At 41.7% G+C, this 16,162-nt stretch overlaps 2 protein-coding genes across 4 annotated transcripts; both read right to left on the reverse strand.

Annotated features, from left to right (window-relative positions):
* Positions 1 to 28: 28 nt before the first annotated feature.
* On the reverse strand, positions 29 to 10,565 carry sfxn1 (sideroflexin 1; the record flags this gene model as incomplete). 3 transcript variants are annotated; one of them, XM_082507854.1, is made up of 11 exons in its annotated part: positions 10,016 to 10,565; positions 8,146 to 8,315; positions 7,882 to 8,052; positions 7,479 to 7,577; positions 7,285 to 7,360; positions 6,930 to 7,015; positions 4,913 to 5,040; positions 4,777 to 4,826; positions 4,522 to 4,571; positions 2,253 to 2,300; positions 29 to 2,085 (listed from the first exon to the last, which is right to left on the reverse strand). In XM_082507854.1, exons 2-11 carry the CDS (start codon positions 8,307 to 8,309, stop codon positions 1,989 to 1,991), a joined length of 969 nt encoding a protein of 322 aa, XP_082363980.1. In that variant the 5' UTR covers positions 8,310 to 8,315; positions 10,016 to 10,565. The 3 variants fall into 3 exon arrangements, with proteins under 3 accessions (XP_082363980.1, XP_082363981.1, XP_082363982.1); XM_082507855.1 differs by lacking the exon at positions 10,016 to 10,565 and adding an exon at positions 8,635 to 9,995; XM_082507856.1 differs by lacking the exon at positions 29 to 2,085 and having other exon boundaries at positions 2,249 to 2,300; positions 10,016 to 10,564.
* Positions 10,566 to 10,766: 201 nt separating this feature from the next.
* Positions 10,767 to 14,933, reverse strand: LOC309690661 (serine/threonine-protein phosphatase 2A catalytic subunit alpha isoform-like). Its single transcript, XM_082507877.1, has 7 exons — positions 14,617 to 14,933; positions 13,969 to 14,178; positions 13,475 to 13,648; positions 13,300 to 13,389; positions 12,935 to 13,096; positions 12,702 to 12,820; positions 10,767 to 11,796 (listed from the first exon to the last, which is right to left on the reverse strand). Exons 1-7 carry the CDS (start codon positions 14,716 to 14,718, stop codon positions 11,724 to 11,726), a joined length of 930 nt encoding a protein of 309 aa, XP_082364003.1. The 5' UTR covers positions 14,719 to 14,933; the 3' UTR covers positions 10,767 to 11,723.
* Between the last annotated feature and the right edge of the window lie 1,229 nt (positions 14,934 to 16,162).

A 16,162-nucleotide genomic window follows, 5' to 3' on the forward strand; every position in this document is an offset into this window, starting at 1 on the left:
CACTGTGGATCAACAACGACCCTCGCTGTGGGATTTTATCAAGTTTATTTCATCTGGTTAGTCAAAACATTACATCACCCCAGTGTACTGCAAAACAATCAGAAAACATTCTTTGTCACAGTATTTTAAAAATTATTAATGCAAGCTATAAATGACTTCCTCTCGAGTTGATTCGTCTCGCTTTGGCTGTGTTGAAATTTCATTTGATTTGGTAAATTGAATTTTCTTAATTGTTAGAGTTAACTGATCAAGCACGGACTGAAATCGGTGTAGTTCTAAAAATGTGCAGCATTTGGAAATCTGCTACAACATTGTGCTTTTCTAGACACACCGCAAACAGCTGGAATTGGAAAGTGCTACATTCATTCACCATGAACACGAGAATAACAAATTTCACTTCAAATAAACTGGAGAGAGCTCCAGGGCGTCTCTCTGAAAACACTGAAAATCTAGAATTGTAATTTTACAGCGATAAATTCAAAGAGATTACAGAGTTTAAACATTTAAAAACACCTCACAAAAAATTACATCATATGGGAAGGAGTCTGTAAATATTTCAAAAGCATTTAATTTTTGTTGAATGCACGCTGGGTTCCAGAAACACATTTGAGTTGGGTTAAAGGTGTGAGTTTTGTTGCTTTGAGTTAATCTTTGTTCTTTTTTTCTCCCACTCGTGATTTTAAAAATGTCCGGTGATGCGCTTGGCCTGGCACCGAAAGCGAGTTTACAACAGTTTACAGACACATTCTTTTAGACACAACAGGCTAATCAACTGTGTCCAAACACGCGTTATCTGAATCCTGACTGCAGAACAAAAGTACAGAGCGTAAAATCTACCTGCTTTATCAGCTCGCTTGGCTTGAACTTGGTCATGGCATGTGCAGATATGACTGAGGTGCAGATAAAGTAAAAGGGGGCGCTGGAGGTCTTTGCTTCAGATATCTTTTTGGCTGGGAGTTTGTGCATTCCTCAAACTCACCGGACTCGAAATGTGTTACTGTTTGAAGTTTTCAAAGCAGGCAGAGTGTTAGCGAGATGAACCATTTAGGTGTGGCGTTGACAAATAGCATCCATGAGAAGTCTATAACATCTATAACATCTATATCTGACACTCTAAATGCATATAACGATGTAAAAACACTTCTGCCACCTTGTGTTGTTATTAGATCTCTCATACTAGAATTGGGCTTGGTAGAAGTAAGAACCAGCGTGTTTTTTCTGAAATGATTGATATGAATTTAACATTTATTGTCAGTGTTCCTGAACACAGCCTCTGTGCCACTAAAGAGGCAGAAGAATACTTTTCAACAAGCCAGAGAGTGGTTTGTTCACACGTGTCTGGCAATTAGAATAAATAGAACAATAAACACTGATTATTCAGACATGAAATAGCACCGTGCTGGCCTATTATAACATCCCATTTTAAAGGGTGTATCCCTGGAGAAGGCTTGTTTAGTATCACTCATTTGGCAGGTGAGTTAAAGTGAACACCAGGAGGTTGAAATCCTTGACAGAGGTTTAAAAAGTACAGATTTGGCAAATGTAATCAGATCTGACTAGTCAGAATAAAGACCAGAAAAAAGAAAAACCGCCAGGCAGACAGATGTGACAGTGGTTTCATGGCAACATAAGATCAACAAGTCACAGACATTAAAGTAATAAAAACATGGCACAGAAGAAAACCTTACGATGGGCCACTAAACATCTGTCGAGATAAACATCAAACTTTTGATCCCGCTTGGAGAACATCTTCAGCAGTTTCAGTAAAATCTACAATCACTGACAAACGTGAACAGCTCATTACAAAGAGGCTGACAGCGAGGGGGAGTCCTCAGATATCCATCTGGATCGGTGGAGGTGAGGAGAGAAAAACTTAACTTTGGCACACTGAATGAGGAGAGCTGGCAGAGACGTGAGGAGCGAGCCTGCAGCTGTGTTATGGCAGTGTTCGGATGAGGTTGGGCGGTGATTGGGGGGGTTGCACACACTCATAGCCCTTTGTTGAAGTAAACCCTCTCCACTCCTGGGTGGTTGGCACGGATTTTCTCCTGCAGCTCCGGCTCCAAGCGGCTGACTGACATAGAGCTGGATTAGAGGGCAAAAAATAAATAAAAGGGGTTAATGGGTCAAATGCATACAATGTAGGCATGTAATGCATCCTTTTTGGCAGAAAAAGACTCATGCACACTCTGCATATAGTCACATAATAATAAGATGATTTACTACTAATAACTTCAAAATGGTTCACTCACCTTTTCTGAGGGAATAAAGCACAACAGAGTGGTGTGGCAAACACGAGGCTGAAAAACAAGAAACGGAAATGATGAGCTCACGTGTTTTTAAATTAAAGGCCTCTCGAGCTCACCGAGATTCAAACTTAGAGATTTTTAGTAGATACACCTATGGTATCAATTTAAAGCTCTTATGTTGCTTGGTTCTCAAGTTATCACATTTGCAAACTTACGTGTCCACACCGCCTGGCCAGGTGATAACAATGCCCCATCAGCTTAGTATAGATGAGGGGTAACAAAAGCCCCCCAAGAACTATGTCTCAGACTCTGCAGGCCTCAGTCAGCATGTTGAATTTAAGAAGTTCATGACAGCACAATTAGAAAAAGACTGAACGGGTATGGTGTCTTTGGACAGGTTTCCAGGAAAAAGCCCGTTCTCTTTAAAAAGAACATGGTAGCTTAAGTTTGCAAAGTTGCATCTGAATAAACCTCAAGCTTTCTGGAGCAACTCAACCAGAACATACCAGCACACCTGATACCAACTGTCAGGGAGGATGGTGGAGGGCTGATGATTTGGAAAGCCTGTTTTGCAGCATCAGGTTGTAGAAACCCTGCAGTCACTGAGTTAACAGTGAACGCATCTGTATACCAAAGTGTTCTAGAGTCATGTGAAAGTCATGAAAGTCATGTGACAGGACGATAATCCCAAGCACAGAAAAAAGGTGCAATGGCCGAGTCAGAGTCTGACTGAAATACTGTGACATTGTGGCATTAATGAATGCCTGCAAACCTGAATGAACTGAAGCAACGCTGTAGGGAAGAATGGACCAAACTGTTTACATAAACTCACACATTTACACAGACACACTGCTGTGATGGTGGAAGCTTCTATAAAACAAGGTTTACATCATTTCAAAAAATGATGTAAATGTCCATTTATCAGGATCTTATTGAGGGGAGATACTGATATCAGTCTGATACTAATACCAGTGCTGGTACTGAAATTATTTGTATTTTGATCAATCTGTCCACCTATAACTTATAACAGAGGTCTCAATCACGCAGCCTAGGGGGGCAAAAGTATTTGAAATTTTAAAAAAACAAACAAGACAATATGTGTGGGTGTTTTCTTGTTTGATTCATTGTTTTTTTTTTTTACTACTTGAACACTAAAGTGGCCCTCCAACGAGATGACAGCGGCAGCAGCGGCCCACCGGTCATTTAAGTTTGAGACCCCTGATCTATAACATCACAGGGAGGGGGAACAGCTTTAAACCTGCATTCTATCAGAAGGCCACCAGATGGCGATAGCTCTGATTATAGAAATCTCCATGAAAAGCTTTCATTCTTGACCTCTGTGAACACTGCTGAGTTTATGGGATCAATTACTTCTTTAGGGGCACATCAAATAAAAAAATGAAACCTATTCTGTAAATCTTGGTCGTACCATGTTTCAAAATGGAGGATTACCTAAGATATGGAAATCACACACTCATGAGCTAACTAGTTATCAATCAGAGCCAGAGTCCGTGTCACATCCATTTTCTGGCGAGCAAGATGGCAGCGACAAAAACGTTCATCTCGAAGCTTCAAAATGGGAATCTAGAAACTAACAGGTGATGTCACACCTTCAATTTACGAGGGGCAGCCAATTAGAAGAAAGTCGGCATAAATGGAGGGCATATACACTACCTGCAAACCAAAAGCACAAAGCACTGTTGAAGCACTGATAAACACCAGGTGTACTGTAATTTCATCCTTGTGGGTGCAGAAACATCTGCACATTATTTAAGTAATGAAGCATGTATGTAAACTTCCATTACACATTGTGGAAGTGTGTGGATTAGCGTTCTCCTAAAAGGAGCCTGCTTCCCCATTTTTGTGGATTAGCTTGCAGAATGTGGTCCTGATCACAGTCATGTGAGTTACACAAGACTTTAACTGGTCGCACCGAGGGCTCGTGAGGCAACGCCGAGTAGGAAGCACAAAGTGAAAAGCTGGGTGATGATGTGCGAGTCATCATTAAAGAAAAAAAAGGAAGCAGCAGATTCAGTTTCATGTAAAAAATAATTAAGTTATTGAGCCACACACGGGCTAAAGCATCTTCATATCGTTATCCACTGAGCTAACAAATTTTATGAGGGCATTTTATTAGGGGCATTACACTACACTGTAAATGGAAGCATTTATCATCAGTGTGATCTTATGTTATGATTGTGGGGTGTTTGTAGTAGAAAGAAGACTGCACATGATGGTGAACGTATCAGGTGAACTATCTCTGGCAACTCACCAGAATCCCACCAGGCTGACTTGAATAGGTGCATTCATCCATGGGAACCTCTGAAAAAGGCCAGGCAGAAAAAAATGAGTGAGAGGCACAAAAGCGGCAGAGAATCCGTGAGCGGCCTCATGCACTCGGGGCTTTTGGTCTCTCTAATATGTGATCATAAAAAGGAGCTAGGCAGTTAATGATCGTCTAACTTGCTGACATTTAATGCAACAAATGCATTTCTCATATTTTGTCTTAACTCAGGCGTGTGCTTACCCTCAGAAAGGCCTTCTTTTCCAAATGGTTCATTAAAAATGGGGGAATAGCTGAAAAGAGAGGAAAACTGATTTTATTTCTGAAATTAATAATAATATCTGAAGCCAGATGTTAAAGTGAGAAAACACTTCCATACCCATTCCCGGAGAAGCCATGAGAATCCTGGAAACCACAACCTGAGAGATGGCCTGCTGCGCAGCCTTTGATGACTCTCCTAACCTGTTGTCATTTTCATCCATTATAGGTATACCATGCTGAAGCTCTCTGAAGACAACAAGCAAAACTGGTAACAGTTCTGGAGATAGATGACTGTGAATGCTGAATGCTCTGAATAATATGCATGGAAATGCACAAGAGCTCCTGCTGAAGAACCTGGAAACTGAAATGAAATACAGCAACAGCTGGGAAATAAAGTGGAGGAAGAGGCTGTGTAATGCATCTTACTTCGATAAATTAAATGTCAGGAAACCTGTTTTTCATGAAAACAACTGAAGTGTTCTTATAAAAGTGAAAACACTGAATGCAATTTCACTGCATGCTGTAAACCATGAACAGCACATGTATGAATTTATCATATCACGGGGACTCCTCACACAGATGGACGAACTCCCCGTTCTTCATAGTAATACATCAGAAACAGCAATGAGCAGACAAATATTTAAGATTTAATTAAAGTATGGAAATCTGAGTGTATGACCTGAAAACACAGAACAATGACACCTTATAGTAAACTACACATTTTCAGTCATTAACTAGTTGCTTATTAGCATTTATATCACTAACCTTTTTGCACTTCTTAGCACCTTTGTCTGCACGACAGCACATTAGGTTTTCCATCAGTAGCCTTCTACCTACTGCTTACAGATACTCCGCATGAATTATGATCTTAAAAGACTTTCCTATCCAAATAATACCAAAAAATATCACTCAAAGTCATGTCTCTTAAACTGAGAACATGTTAACAGTTCTATAGTAAAGTCTGGACCTGATTATCCAATGGTGTAGAGGCCATGCAAGACGCAAAAGCCCCAAAAGCATAACAGAATTTTATTTTCTTAAACTTTATATCTTGAAATCATATTTTCAAAAGCATTTGATTTTTTTATCATAACAAAATGATATCATTGGTAGAATACAGTAGTGCAGTAGTAGTAGTTTCTCCCCTGCGCTACCGAGATTAGCAGTCACTCCCAAACTCAGCTAACTATCCTGCATACAGAACTTCCAAAACAAAGGAAACAAGGAGAAGTCGAGATATCAAATGACAAAAATGGAATCTGAAAGTTTAAGGAAAATTCCCATTTCTTGTTCAACATATTCAGAAGGAAAGAAAATAAATGGCTCTTAAGTTTGAAGTTGCTGAGACGTTAAAGCAGGGTGACACCCAAGTAGCAGCACCTCACAATCACAGTGGATTTATAATCTGAAACTCTGACTGAATCCAAATAAAGAATCCATGCGGGCCCTTATCAGTGAACGACCTGCTGCAAGCATCCAGGAAATATTTCTGCTTTCCCTGCATTATTATTTTTTTCCAAAAAAGAGAAAAAAAAGATGTTTTAACGATGCCTTTTACAATTAGAGACATCCCAAATGTGTGCGTTTCCAGGGAAAAGCTTTCTGGGCATTAATTACTGTTTTAATACCCATCCAGGAGCAGCACTGTGAAAAAGAGCAACAGATAGAGGGAGAGACAATCAAAATAGCATTGTCCTTATAAAAACATGAAACAGCTCTGACTGCTTGATTATTCATTATCATTTCACTAAGGTGCAGTGTTCTCCATTTATAACTATTCCTGTATGACATTGAAGAAAGGAAAACAAATCATCAGAACATCAAAACAAGCTGAGCCCAGGGTTCAGTAACTTGATGTTCTGGTCATGGTTCGTAACCAACTTGGAGTTTGACACTATTAACACACATGAAACTTCTCTGCTCTTCTCAAGTTGTCAGTTCATTATAGCACAAAAGTACTGCAGTTAGGAGAACTCAGGACGATTTAAATAATGTCATCAAGCCAGTGTGTCGCTCCTCCTGTACCGGAGGTATGACACTGACTCTAATCATATCATCTTTGAGACCGAGCGAATCTTTAGTATAAATATTGCATTAAGAGTGGATGGACAGATGGACAGACCAGTGATCTTTACCTTTGTCGCATCAGCGGGATGTTGATACAGTTAGCAGCAGCTACAGCAGCAAATGGAACAAACCGTCCGATCAGCGGTGAAACGTGCTGCAGCGGGAGGAAAGGAGGAAGCTCAGATGTAAACATAGCTTGAAGAATTCACGCCAATATTTCAGATGCTTTACAGAAAGGCCTTTCTGCCGCAAAGTCCAAATAAAACCTCGCATGACAACATGATTACTGAGCGTGATGCTCTAAACAACATGGGCTTTCAGTGAGAAACAATTCATGTGTGGCTAACTTCATACCAGCACACCCACATGTCTGAAGTCAAAGCATTAATAGGAGATGTAGGATGGGGTTAGATGAACTGATACCTTTGTTAGTGCATTTAGTCCTAGAGCGGTGGCAACTGCCCCCGTGGTGGCAGACACATAAGCTGTGCCAAGCTGACTGCGAACAAAAGAGGCACCGGTCACGTCACACAAACAAAAACCACCGTCCACACCAGCACTGTTAAATTAAGGGGTTAATATGTGCCGGCATCAGCGCCAAAGCAGCTGCCTCTTACCCGACGGTTATGGGAGCGTCACCACTCCTGTTGGTGTAATTCACTATTGCGTTGAAAGACTGATTGATCCACTGCCAGAACAGCACAGCAGGAGTTGTCCTGTAAATTGAAAATACAGTTTGAAATCATTAAAAATGTGCATTACAGTGGGTGTAAACAGATATTTGTACTCTCCTGTGTGGGAATGCCATCATCCCAACAAGCACCAATAACACTGGCTCCTTCTATAAGCAAAAACAGCAATGCTGCATGCACTACACCAGCCCTGTGAAACTTTAGCAGCAAAATTTAAACCAGCATGTGTGAATTTCCCTCGAGGACATGCTCTGCTGCTTAAAAAGAAGCTATAATAGGCCTGGGTGTGGCTGTGACAGTCTGACAATTAACTCGCACATGATCTTACTTATAAAATGTCATCATGCATCCAGTGATCGTCATGTTCATTGGAACCTGTGCCGACATGCGGCCTATCAGGATCATCTTCTCTCCAGTGTCGGGATGGAAAGCTGAGTCAAAAACATACTTGGCTCTCCACAGTTCATCCTCCGTCAGCCCTGGAGAGACTATACCTTCCCTGCAAGACAGCGAGCGTGTAAAATCATATTTCTCGTTTTACACCGGCAGTGAGTTTACAGCCTGTTTCTGAAAAACTGGGCGGGCTGGTTACCTGTAATCGGTGATGATTTTGTGCGCGTGTGCTAGTTGTTCGTTTGTCAGGAGAATGTTCCTGGGATCTGTGACGGTGAAGAAATGTTTAGCCCGACCCACAAATGTGCTCTGGTCCCAGCGGGGCTCCTTGATGTTTATGGAAGTGGATAGCTCGGCTGCCATTTTTATCTGGGGAAACAAAATGTTACAGGCGCAATAAATGTATCCGATTTTGCACATGGTAATACTTATCATAGTCGTTTTCGTTTCCACACTTATATTCCTGGACTACAGCAGAGTGGCTGTGCATGAGTCACAGTTTGAAATAATCTTGGGCATTGATAAAATAGATGGATGAACTGCTACCGTGTCTCTGCTATATTTGAACCTTCAAAGTGGTTTCTACCACAAGTAGAATCACACACACAGATGTACTATGACAAAGTGCTTTCAAACATTCTCACACACACTCTGATTAATGCATCTCGGGCAACTCGACGTTCAGTACCTTTTCCAAGGATGTGTCAACATGTGGACCGGAAAAGCTGGAAATTAATTCACCAGGGCCCTGCTCCAGCACTTAGCAGAGGAGTTAGCTTCCCTTCGGGCTTCATTTCTCTTGCAGACAAAAGTCAGCAAGGGAGGACTGGCGGAGCACAATGCTTCTTTTGCCACGCTGCTAATTCAGCATAATGTGACTAAGTGAGGGCTGACCTAACAGGAGGACTGCGAAACACCAAATTGCAACTGGGCACACACACCAACTCCCAGTCTGAAAAGCACCCTGCATGTATAGGACAGCTGGGAAAGTGGCATTTTTAACCAAAAAGTTACAAACTGAGTAAAGTCTGTGGCTTTATTTGCTGTAACTGGGTACTTACCTAAAACTTTATTATATTAATTAGTCTGAAAGCAGACAGAACTGGCTTGCAATGGAAAAACACCAGTGGATGGGGGTTTTTTTGTGGATGTGCATGCAGCATGCTGTTCCAACCCAGCTTGATCTGGATTTGTTCTTTGCCTCAGATGAACAACTGTGAGAAGGCATGCAGCAGCAATGAACTCGAACTGAAGCATGGCTGCTGGATCGGCTTAAATAAGAAATCTGTGCAGTACAGAAAGCATGCTGTCGCTTTAAATTGAATTAAACTCAACGGGGGTTCTCACGAGATGTCAAAAAGCCTTCAGTGGCCCAATAAGACACAAAATTACTGCTGGAAAGAGATTAAAGGGCACTTCCTGGCCTCAAACCCCCGAGTTAGCGTGAATAATATGATGCCAAATCAGTAATAAATGCGCTGTGAAAGGAGTGAAGTTTGTACCGACACGGCCTTTGATCCATAAACGCACAGCTGGTTCTGCCCTCAGTCTCAGCCAATCAACGGGGGCCTGCGTGGCTACACATTAACCTGCAACTCCTTACAATCAATTGTTATGTATCCCACATATTTCAACCCCTGTATCAGCCTGGTATGTGCTATAATACAAAACGCGGCTCTCTGTGCGTGGTCGCAGGGTAATAACATGCCCCCTGAATGGATACGGTTTGTTGTCCAACCCGACGTAGACCAGTTAAATCTGGACTGTAACTGGAGGTGTTTCTGTGATCTGAAGAAGAAAAAAGGGCGCCAAAATCTTTCCCCAAAACAATGAAAATCAAGGTGCGACCGTTTTAAAAATGGCAAATTAGCCACTACATCTGTCCAGCCCGTTAATTGTCCAGCTGTGCGCCCCAGATTCAACTAGTATCAGCCTGCCACATCCACACACGAGCAGTGGGATCCCGAGGAGCAAAAAGCTGTCTGATCACTGCTTGACACGTCGGACACACAAGCGCACACGGCACAAAACTGTCGGTCCGTTTTGGGAAACGAGCACAGGTTACTTACTGCACTGTGGTCTCCGGAGGTCCGCAAGAGGAGTCCCTGAAAGGCTGCGGCCAGCTAATTTTCAATGCAGCAGTGTCAGCTCGGCCGGAGGGCGCACAGGAACCGCGAGGGGCTTCACCGACAAAATAAAAGCCTTGCCTCGCTTCTTACTAGGGAAAAACATCTTATAATGACAGGGAAAAAAACACGCAGTGTTGATCCAATCTTTCGCAAAGCAGCAGGAGCTGTGATCAGCAGTCTGAGGGGAGAAACTGAGCTGCAATCCGCCAAATCCTTTAAATCATGCTTTTATTTTCAGCACTACATCCGCCGGTGCTCTGTGAACTATCGCTACATTGATTTTACAGGCAGTAAATCAGTAATATCTGTTAAAACTTCGGAGGATTTCCACACATGCACGTGTAATAAGCGGATATTAATAGTGGTCCATGACATGTGCATGAAAATTAAAGCAAACGAGAGGTTATTTGGTTAATATCAGAAATGCACAATGAAAAAGAAAAGTAAAACATCATGCTGCAAACAATGTCCTACCTTTTTCCATGTTAAAAAAAACTGTGCAAAAATCCTGTTTTAGAAATTAAATAAACAAGAAAAACAGATGTTAAAATGACCAGTTTACTGCAAATAGTCCACTCACAATAAAGCTCATTATCAGTGTCTGAGCTGATCACCTGCACCGATTTTGGGTGTCTGTTTCCATCTAGTGGTCACTCCTCGGGAATAATGTCATAAGCTGTACAAAAGGGGAAATAAATGACACAGCAACTCCAGTTTTAATTTTTTTTATAGCTGTGAGTGCAAAACATTAAGTTATATTATTATTTTTATTTATTTTACATCTGATGTCATTTGTAGCAGTATTGCCTAGTTAAATGAAATACATTAACTCCCATCCCACATGGAAAAGAAATAGTAAAAACTTATATGTGATTACTCATGAAATTGGCCACTTTCATGAGTAAATCATATAAGGCTTACATGATTTACTCATGAAAGTGGCCACTTTCTCATTACTTTCATACATTGTTTTAGTAAGTATCCAAAACATACAAGTTTCATTATATAACTTTTCAAGGGATCTTATATCTGTTTTCACTCTTATATGCTTTTCATACAAGTTTCACACAAGACAGATACAAACTTTATAAGATTTATATATATCTTTTCCGTATGGGATATGAGACAGCAGAAAGAGAACTACTTACACTATAACGGGATATAAAAAGAACAAAGTTTGTCAGTGCCATGTGATAAAAATCAAATACAAAAGTGCAAAGAGAACATACTCGTTTCTATCATCTCACAAAATAAGCACTTTCGCTTCGGTTACAAAAAGAAAAGAGTTCACATTGTATGCACTGCAACCTTTTGTTTGAGGCCATGCCGAGTGAAAGATGCAGCGTATATACTGTATGTGGCGACACACTCTGCTTATCAACATCTAGTCGTTATTCTCAGCGTTAGTTCATTCATGTTTCCTGACAATCCAGCAGGTATTATGACAGTATTGTTCATAGTAGCAATCATTTCTAGCAATTAAAACATCATGCACAGAGAGGAAGGAGTTAAAAGGACGGTGGTGTTCATCTAGACGTTACAGTTTCCATTTTATTGTAATTATGGCACACATTTTCAGGGGAGAGGGATTGAATGCTTCTTTTCCCCAAGCCTCTGTGCAGCCCATTACCGTTCTTAGCAGTGATCTTTACAGGAAATAGTCCGGCGTACGCCGCGTCACGTGGGGCTCTCCTCTGCGTGGTGCAGGGTCAAACTGTAGGCTAAAACAAACAAAGGGCAGGGCTCTCGTCATCTCATAGACTGAATAATAAGGTTTATTTATTTAAGTCAGCAAAGTGAGATTAATTGTTTAGCCAGCTATGTCAACTTTAAAGTCAAGAGTTTCTGTGTCACAAAGGTAGCCTGGCTAAATCACCATGGTAACCTATGCTGAATGCTCAGCCTGGTCGAGAGCAAGTTATGTTCTATCGGCTGAAAGTGGCACATTTTCCCTGACTCTTTTATTTACAGTAAGTTTATTATAGATTGTTAAACTGCTGTTAAACTAAAACCACTGAATGAAGTGCAAACATTCCCGATGCATTACCACAGTAATGTACATGTAATTATTTATGCTGAATCCAGAATGCACACCAGGAATATTCGTTCAATGAATAACATTAATTTCATTAATTTGATCTGCCAACAAACTAAAGAGATTTCCCCGTCTCCTTCATTAGGCTATGAGACAGTAACCTTTAATGCTTAAATGGATCCAGTTTAAAGTGTTAGAGCTCTAATGTGCACCCATCACCTTAGAAATGAACAGACAGCAGCACTGAGACTGCACTCAGCCATAAAATTATTAACTTGAATTAAAATGTTTATTTTACTGCTCTGTGCACTAAATTGCTAGATTATGTTCATTATAGACTAGTCATCACCACTTTATCATTATCATCTGATAGCATCGATGACTGAAGTAGGTAGCACTCACGGGGATCATTTTGTGAGGAAGAAGAGTCATATGACATAAGGGGTGACTTAACAGCGAAAGTTGATAACCAGGTGTTGCTGAGCCAGCTAAAGTAATGAAAGACTGGCTTTGTTGAACTTTGTATGTAGCATCCCCCCCTCATTGCAAAAAGATATGTTTGCATTATTAGACATGACAAACTTTACTTACAAGGAGTATTTCAACGTGTCATCAAGCTCCATGATTGCTGCCTGGTTTCCACAACGATAGCAATAGTTTGGTGCACTGAAGATCGTCACTACATTGCGGTCGTGGCACCAGTTATAACCCTAAATCAAGACATCAGCTTCATGTTAGCTATTTTATAGCCACTGACTGTGAAGGGTACATCTGACGAAGAAAAAAACAGAATTACTTGTAGTACACAAACAAAGTCAGAGTACCTCCATAACCAGCTGGTGGGCTCTTGAAACCAAAGTGAGACCGTTTGCGTGGTTGAATGTCTCAGAAATGTCCTGCCCGAAAGTGTAGCCAGCACCGCGTGGTGATATGCCCCAGCCACCGCGGTCATCAGGATCTGACCATAACAAGTCACACATTGGACCCTGAAAGGCGAAGGGAACGCCAGTGTTGTTTAGTGCAATTTCTATTCAGTAAAAAGAACAGAGTGAGCATACAGTGATTACCTACAGACTCCATGGTGAACTTTCTTGAATGCGTATGCCTACACTAAAGCAGTCACAGCTGGGATATTTCCTAAATTAATCTCTAAACATCTCTAAAAAGCATTTACGTAATCTGTGTTTACCTCATGAGGAACCTCCTGCAGGCGATCCAGCGCTCTGATGTGTTCCAGTGTATCTATTGATGGGGATAATCCTCCATGTAGGCAGAATATCTTTCAAATAAGAAATATGAAATAAACAACACATAACAGCTCAGTGCACCTGTCCTTCAGGTTGGGTCTGAAAAAACAACATTACCTGGTTATCTACCAGCGCGGTAAGGGGAAGATAATCAAACAGATCTGTAAAGTACTTCCAAACGTTGGCATTTCCATATTTCCTCAAGCACTCGTCGTAAAAACCGTACACCTGCGTGATCTGTCTGCTCTCGTGGTTCCCTCTGAGAATTGTGATCCGTTCGCGGAACCTTACCTACGAAGAAAAACACATTTGTAATAGAAGTTTGGTGCATCAATCCAAATATTGATACGGGTATCAGATCGAAACTAGCACAACAGGATGGATACTTTGCTTCTATCCTCTAAGGTCAGTAAATTTATAAACATTCATCTCAAAAATCATGACACACTGCTCTCCCCTCAATAAGATGCCTTTATACACTAAACGTATCAGTAATACTGGCTTTGTTTACTTGGAATTGCATCAATACCAAAATTTGCAGTTCTGCACAGTTTTACTTCATTAAAAAATTTAAGTCCATATCGATGTTAAGATTACTTTTTTTGAAATACCTTAAGAGAAACCAGAAGTGTAACAGTCTCCACAGAATAGTAGCCTCTGTCAACATAATCTCCCATGAAGAGGTAATTAGTGTCCGGAGATTTCCCTCCAATCTTAAACAGCTCCATCAGGTCGTGAAACTGTCCGTGGACATCTCCACACACTGTCACTGGGCATCTCACCTCCTGCACATTGGACTCTTTTGTCAAGATCTCCTTGGCCTACGCATGAGAACCAAGAAAACAGGTTAGCATGTACCAGAATGTGGTGCAGTTTGGGAGCCTGTGGAGTACACAAGTTATTAATAAGCCAGATTCCAATATTCCTGCTTTTAAAAAAAAATCTGATTATTAAAGAGTTTTCTTGTGTGCTTCTGTAAGTGCACTTTAGGCTCTGCTTTAGGACAAGCAGTGGGCGTAGGTAGGGAAAACATTCGCAGGCATCCCCCCTCCATCTTCTCGGCTTGTCTTAGAAATCCACAGCATGCAGCTACAGTCAAATGGTGTGCTCCTGTAAGGCCACATGCAATAACGTCTGAGTCCAGGCAATATTTCTATTAAAGGAGCCATTCGGGGGGGCTGTACGGGCTAAGCGTCGGCTAGCACTGCGGAAAGCTAATAATGTGGGGTACTAATATTAAGTCGCCTGGTAAACCTCACCTTTTCGCAGAGGACTTTGACCTGATTCTCTGTCAGCTGCTTGCACTCGTTCAGTTGTTCGATCCATCCGTCCAGCTCCTTGGTGAATGACTTGTCGTCCATGCCTGCTTTGCCGTCAGCTAGCGAGCCGACCAGCTGTAAAATTCCTCGGGAAAATATCTCGCTATTTCGTTACGTTTCGGTGTCTCTGCTACGCTACGTCCTACTGACTGGAGAGCTCTGGTGTATTCGCAGCTAGCGCGTGCATGTGCGTGTGCTCGCACGCGGGTGTGCTCCTATCCAGGGGCGGATAAGAAATTTTCTTAGGGTGGCATGGAAATCAAACGGGGTGGCAAAATCACAGCCATTTCTTTACACATGTGCAGGCAGTGGTGGTTTTTGATATGGGCGACATGGGTGGTTGCCCGGGGCGGCATCGCGGCGGGGGTGGCATCATGGCATCGGCAAAAAAAAGTTGTTTGCACCCATGCTGCCCCGACATCATGCCAGCGCATTTTGGGGATTGCATGGGAACCAATCGGAGTAAAGGCTGGGTTTCCTGGGTTGTGTGAAATCCCAGAAAAAAAACCTATACAAGGTGTAGGTCTATTAGTTTCTGTTGTGGGGTTGGGTGTTAATACTGGAGATGCAAGATGGACAAGAAAAGGTCAAAGCCATCAGGTCCTTGGTTTATAAAAAAAATAGAGTAAAGAAGAGGAGAAATGAGCAAAAGATACAGGTAAGCAGATGTGTCTTTGGATAAAGGCAGGTATTATGTATCCTGAAACAAGATAACATTCATTAGTAGGGATTGGGAAAACTTTGTTAGCTACCTTTGTTAGCCACTTGGCTATGATAGTAAACAGTAGACAGACAGATGACACTGATGTGGCTTATTGACAGTGTTGGGACTAACGCGTTATTAAGTAACGCGTTACAGTAACTACGTTATTATTGTGGTAACGAGCACGGTAACTAGTTATTATGCCAAAACCAGGAACGCGTTACTCGTTACTGGGATTTAGATAGGGTCGTTACTCGTTACTTCGTGTGGTGGCTATCGCGGAGCTTCCACAGATTCAGAAACATTAGCAAGTGGGGGAGGCCAGCAGGTGGATGAAGGAAAAGGGAGGCAAGGGGAGAGACCCGAAGTGGCCGCTGGTCCGAGAGTGTCAAGTGAACTGAACTTCAGGTAAGAAGTTATGACCTGCAGTCCATCTGAGTCACATATAAACCAAGTTTAGGTGGAGTTTATTTTCGTACTGCGTGCTAGCTAGCATGACGGAGTTTCTATACAGCTGGGTGGGTGCTATGTTACTGATGTTGAACTTTATTTTGTTCATAAGGCTAATTATTAGAGCTGCCAACCGTTCCTTAAAAAACGGAATCGTCTGGTATTCAGAGAAAATATTACCCGTTTCTTATTGAGGTGAAAAGGAACAGTTTGTCCCGTAATTCAGCTACAATGAAAAAGACACAAAGCTGGATTTATTCTGTGTCTTTGCTGCACAGCTGCCTCTTCTCCTCTCATCCTCTCCCCCTCCCTCTCCTGTTTCTACTTCAATCA

The sequence above is a fragment of the Aulonocara stuartgranti genome (genome assembly GCF_965226115.1).
Source record: "Aulonocara stuartgranti genome assembly, chromosome: 2".
NCBI lineage: Eukaryota > Metazoa > Chordata > Actinopteri > Cichliformes > Cichlidae > Aulonocara > Aulonocara stuartgranti.

Excerpts from the sequence above, each read along its gene's own strand:
- LOC309690661 (XM_082507877.1), bottom strand. The coding sequence starts at position 14,718 with ATGGACGACAAGTCATTCACCAAGGAGCTGGACGGATGGATCGAACAA. Across the intron at positions 14,179-14,616 it reads TCAAAGTCCTCTGCGAAAAG|GCCAAGGAGATCTTGACAAA; the intron begins GTGAGGTTTACC and ends TCTCATGCGTAG. Across the intron at positions 12,821-12,934 it reads CCCACCAGCTGGTTATGGAG|GGTTATAACTGGTGCCACGA; the intron begins GTACTCTGACTT and ends GTCTTGATTTAG.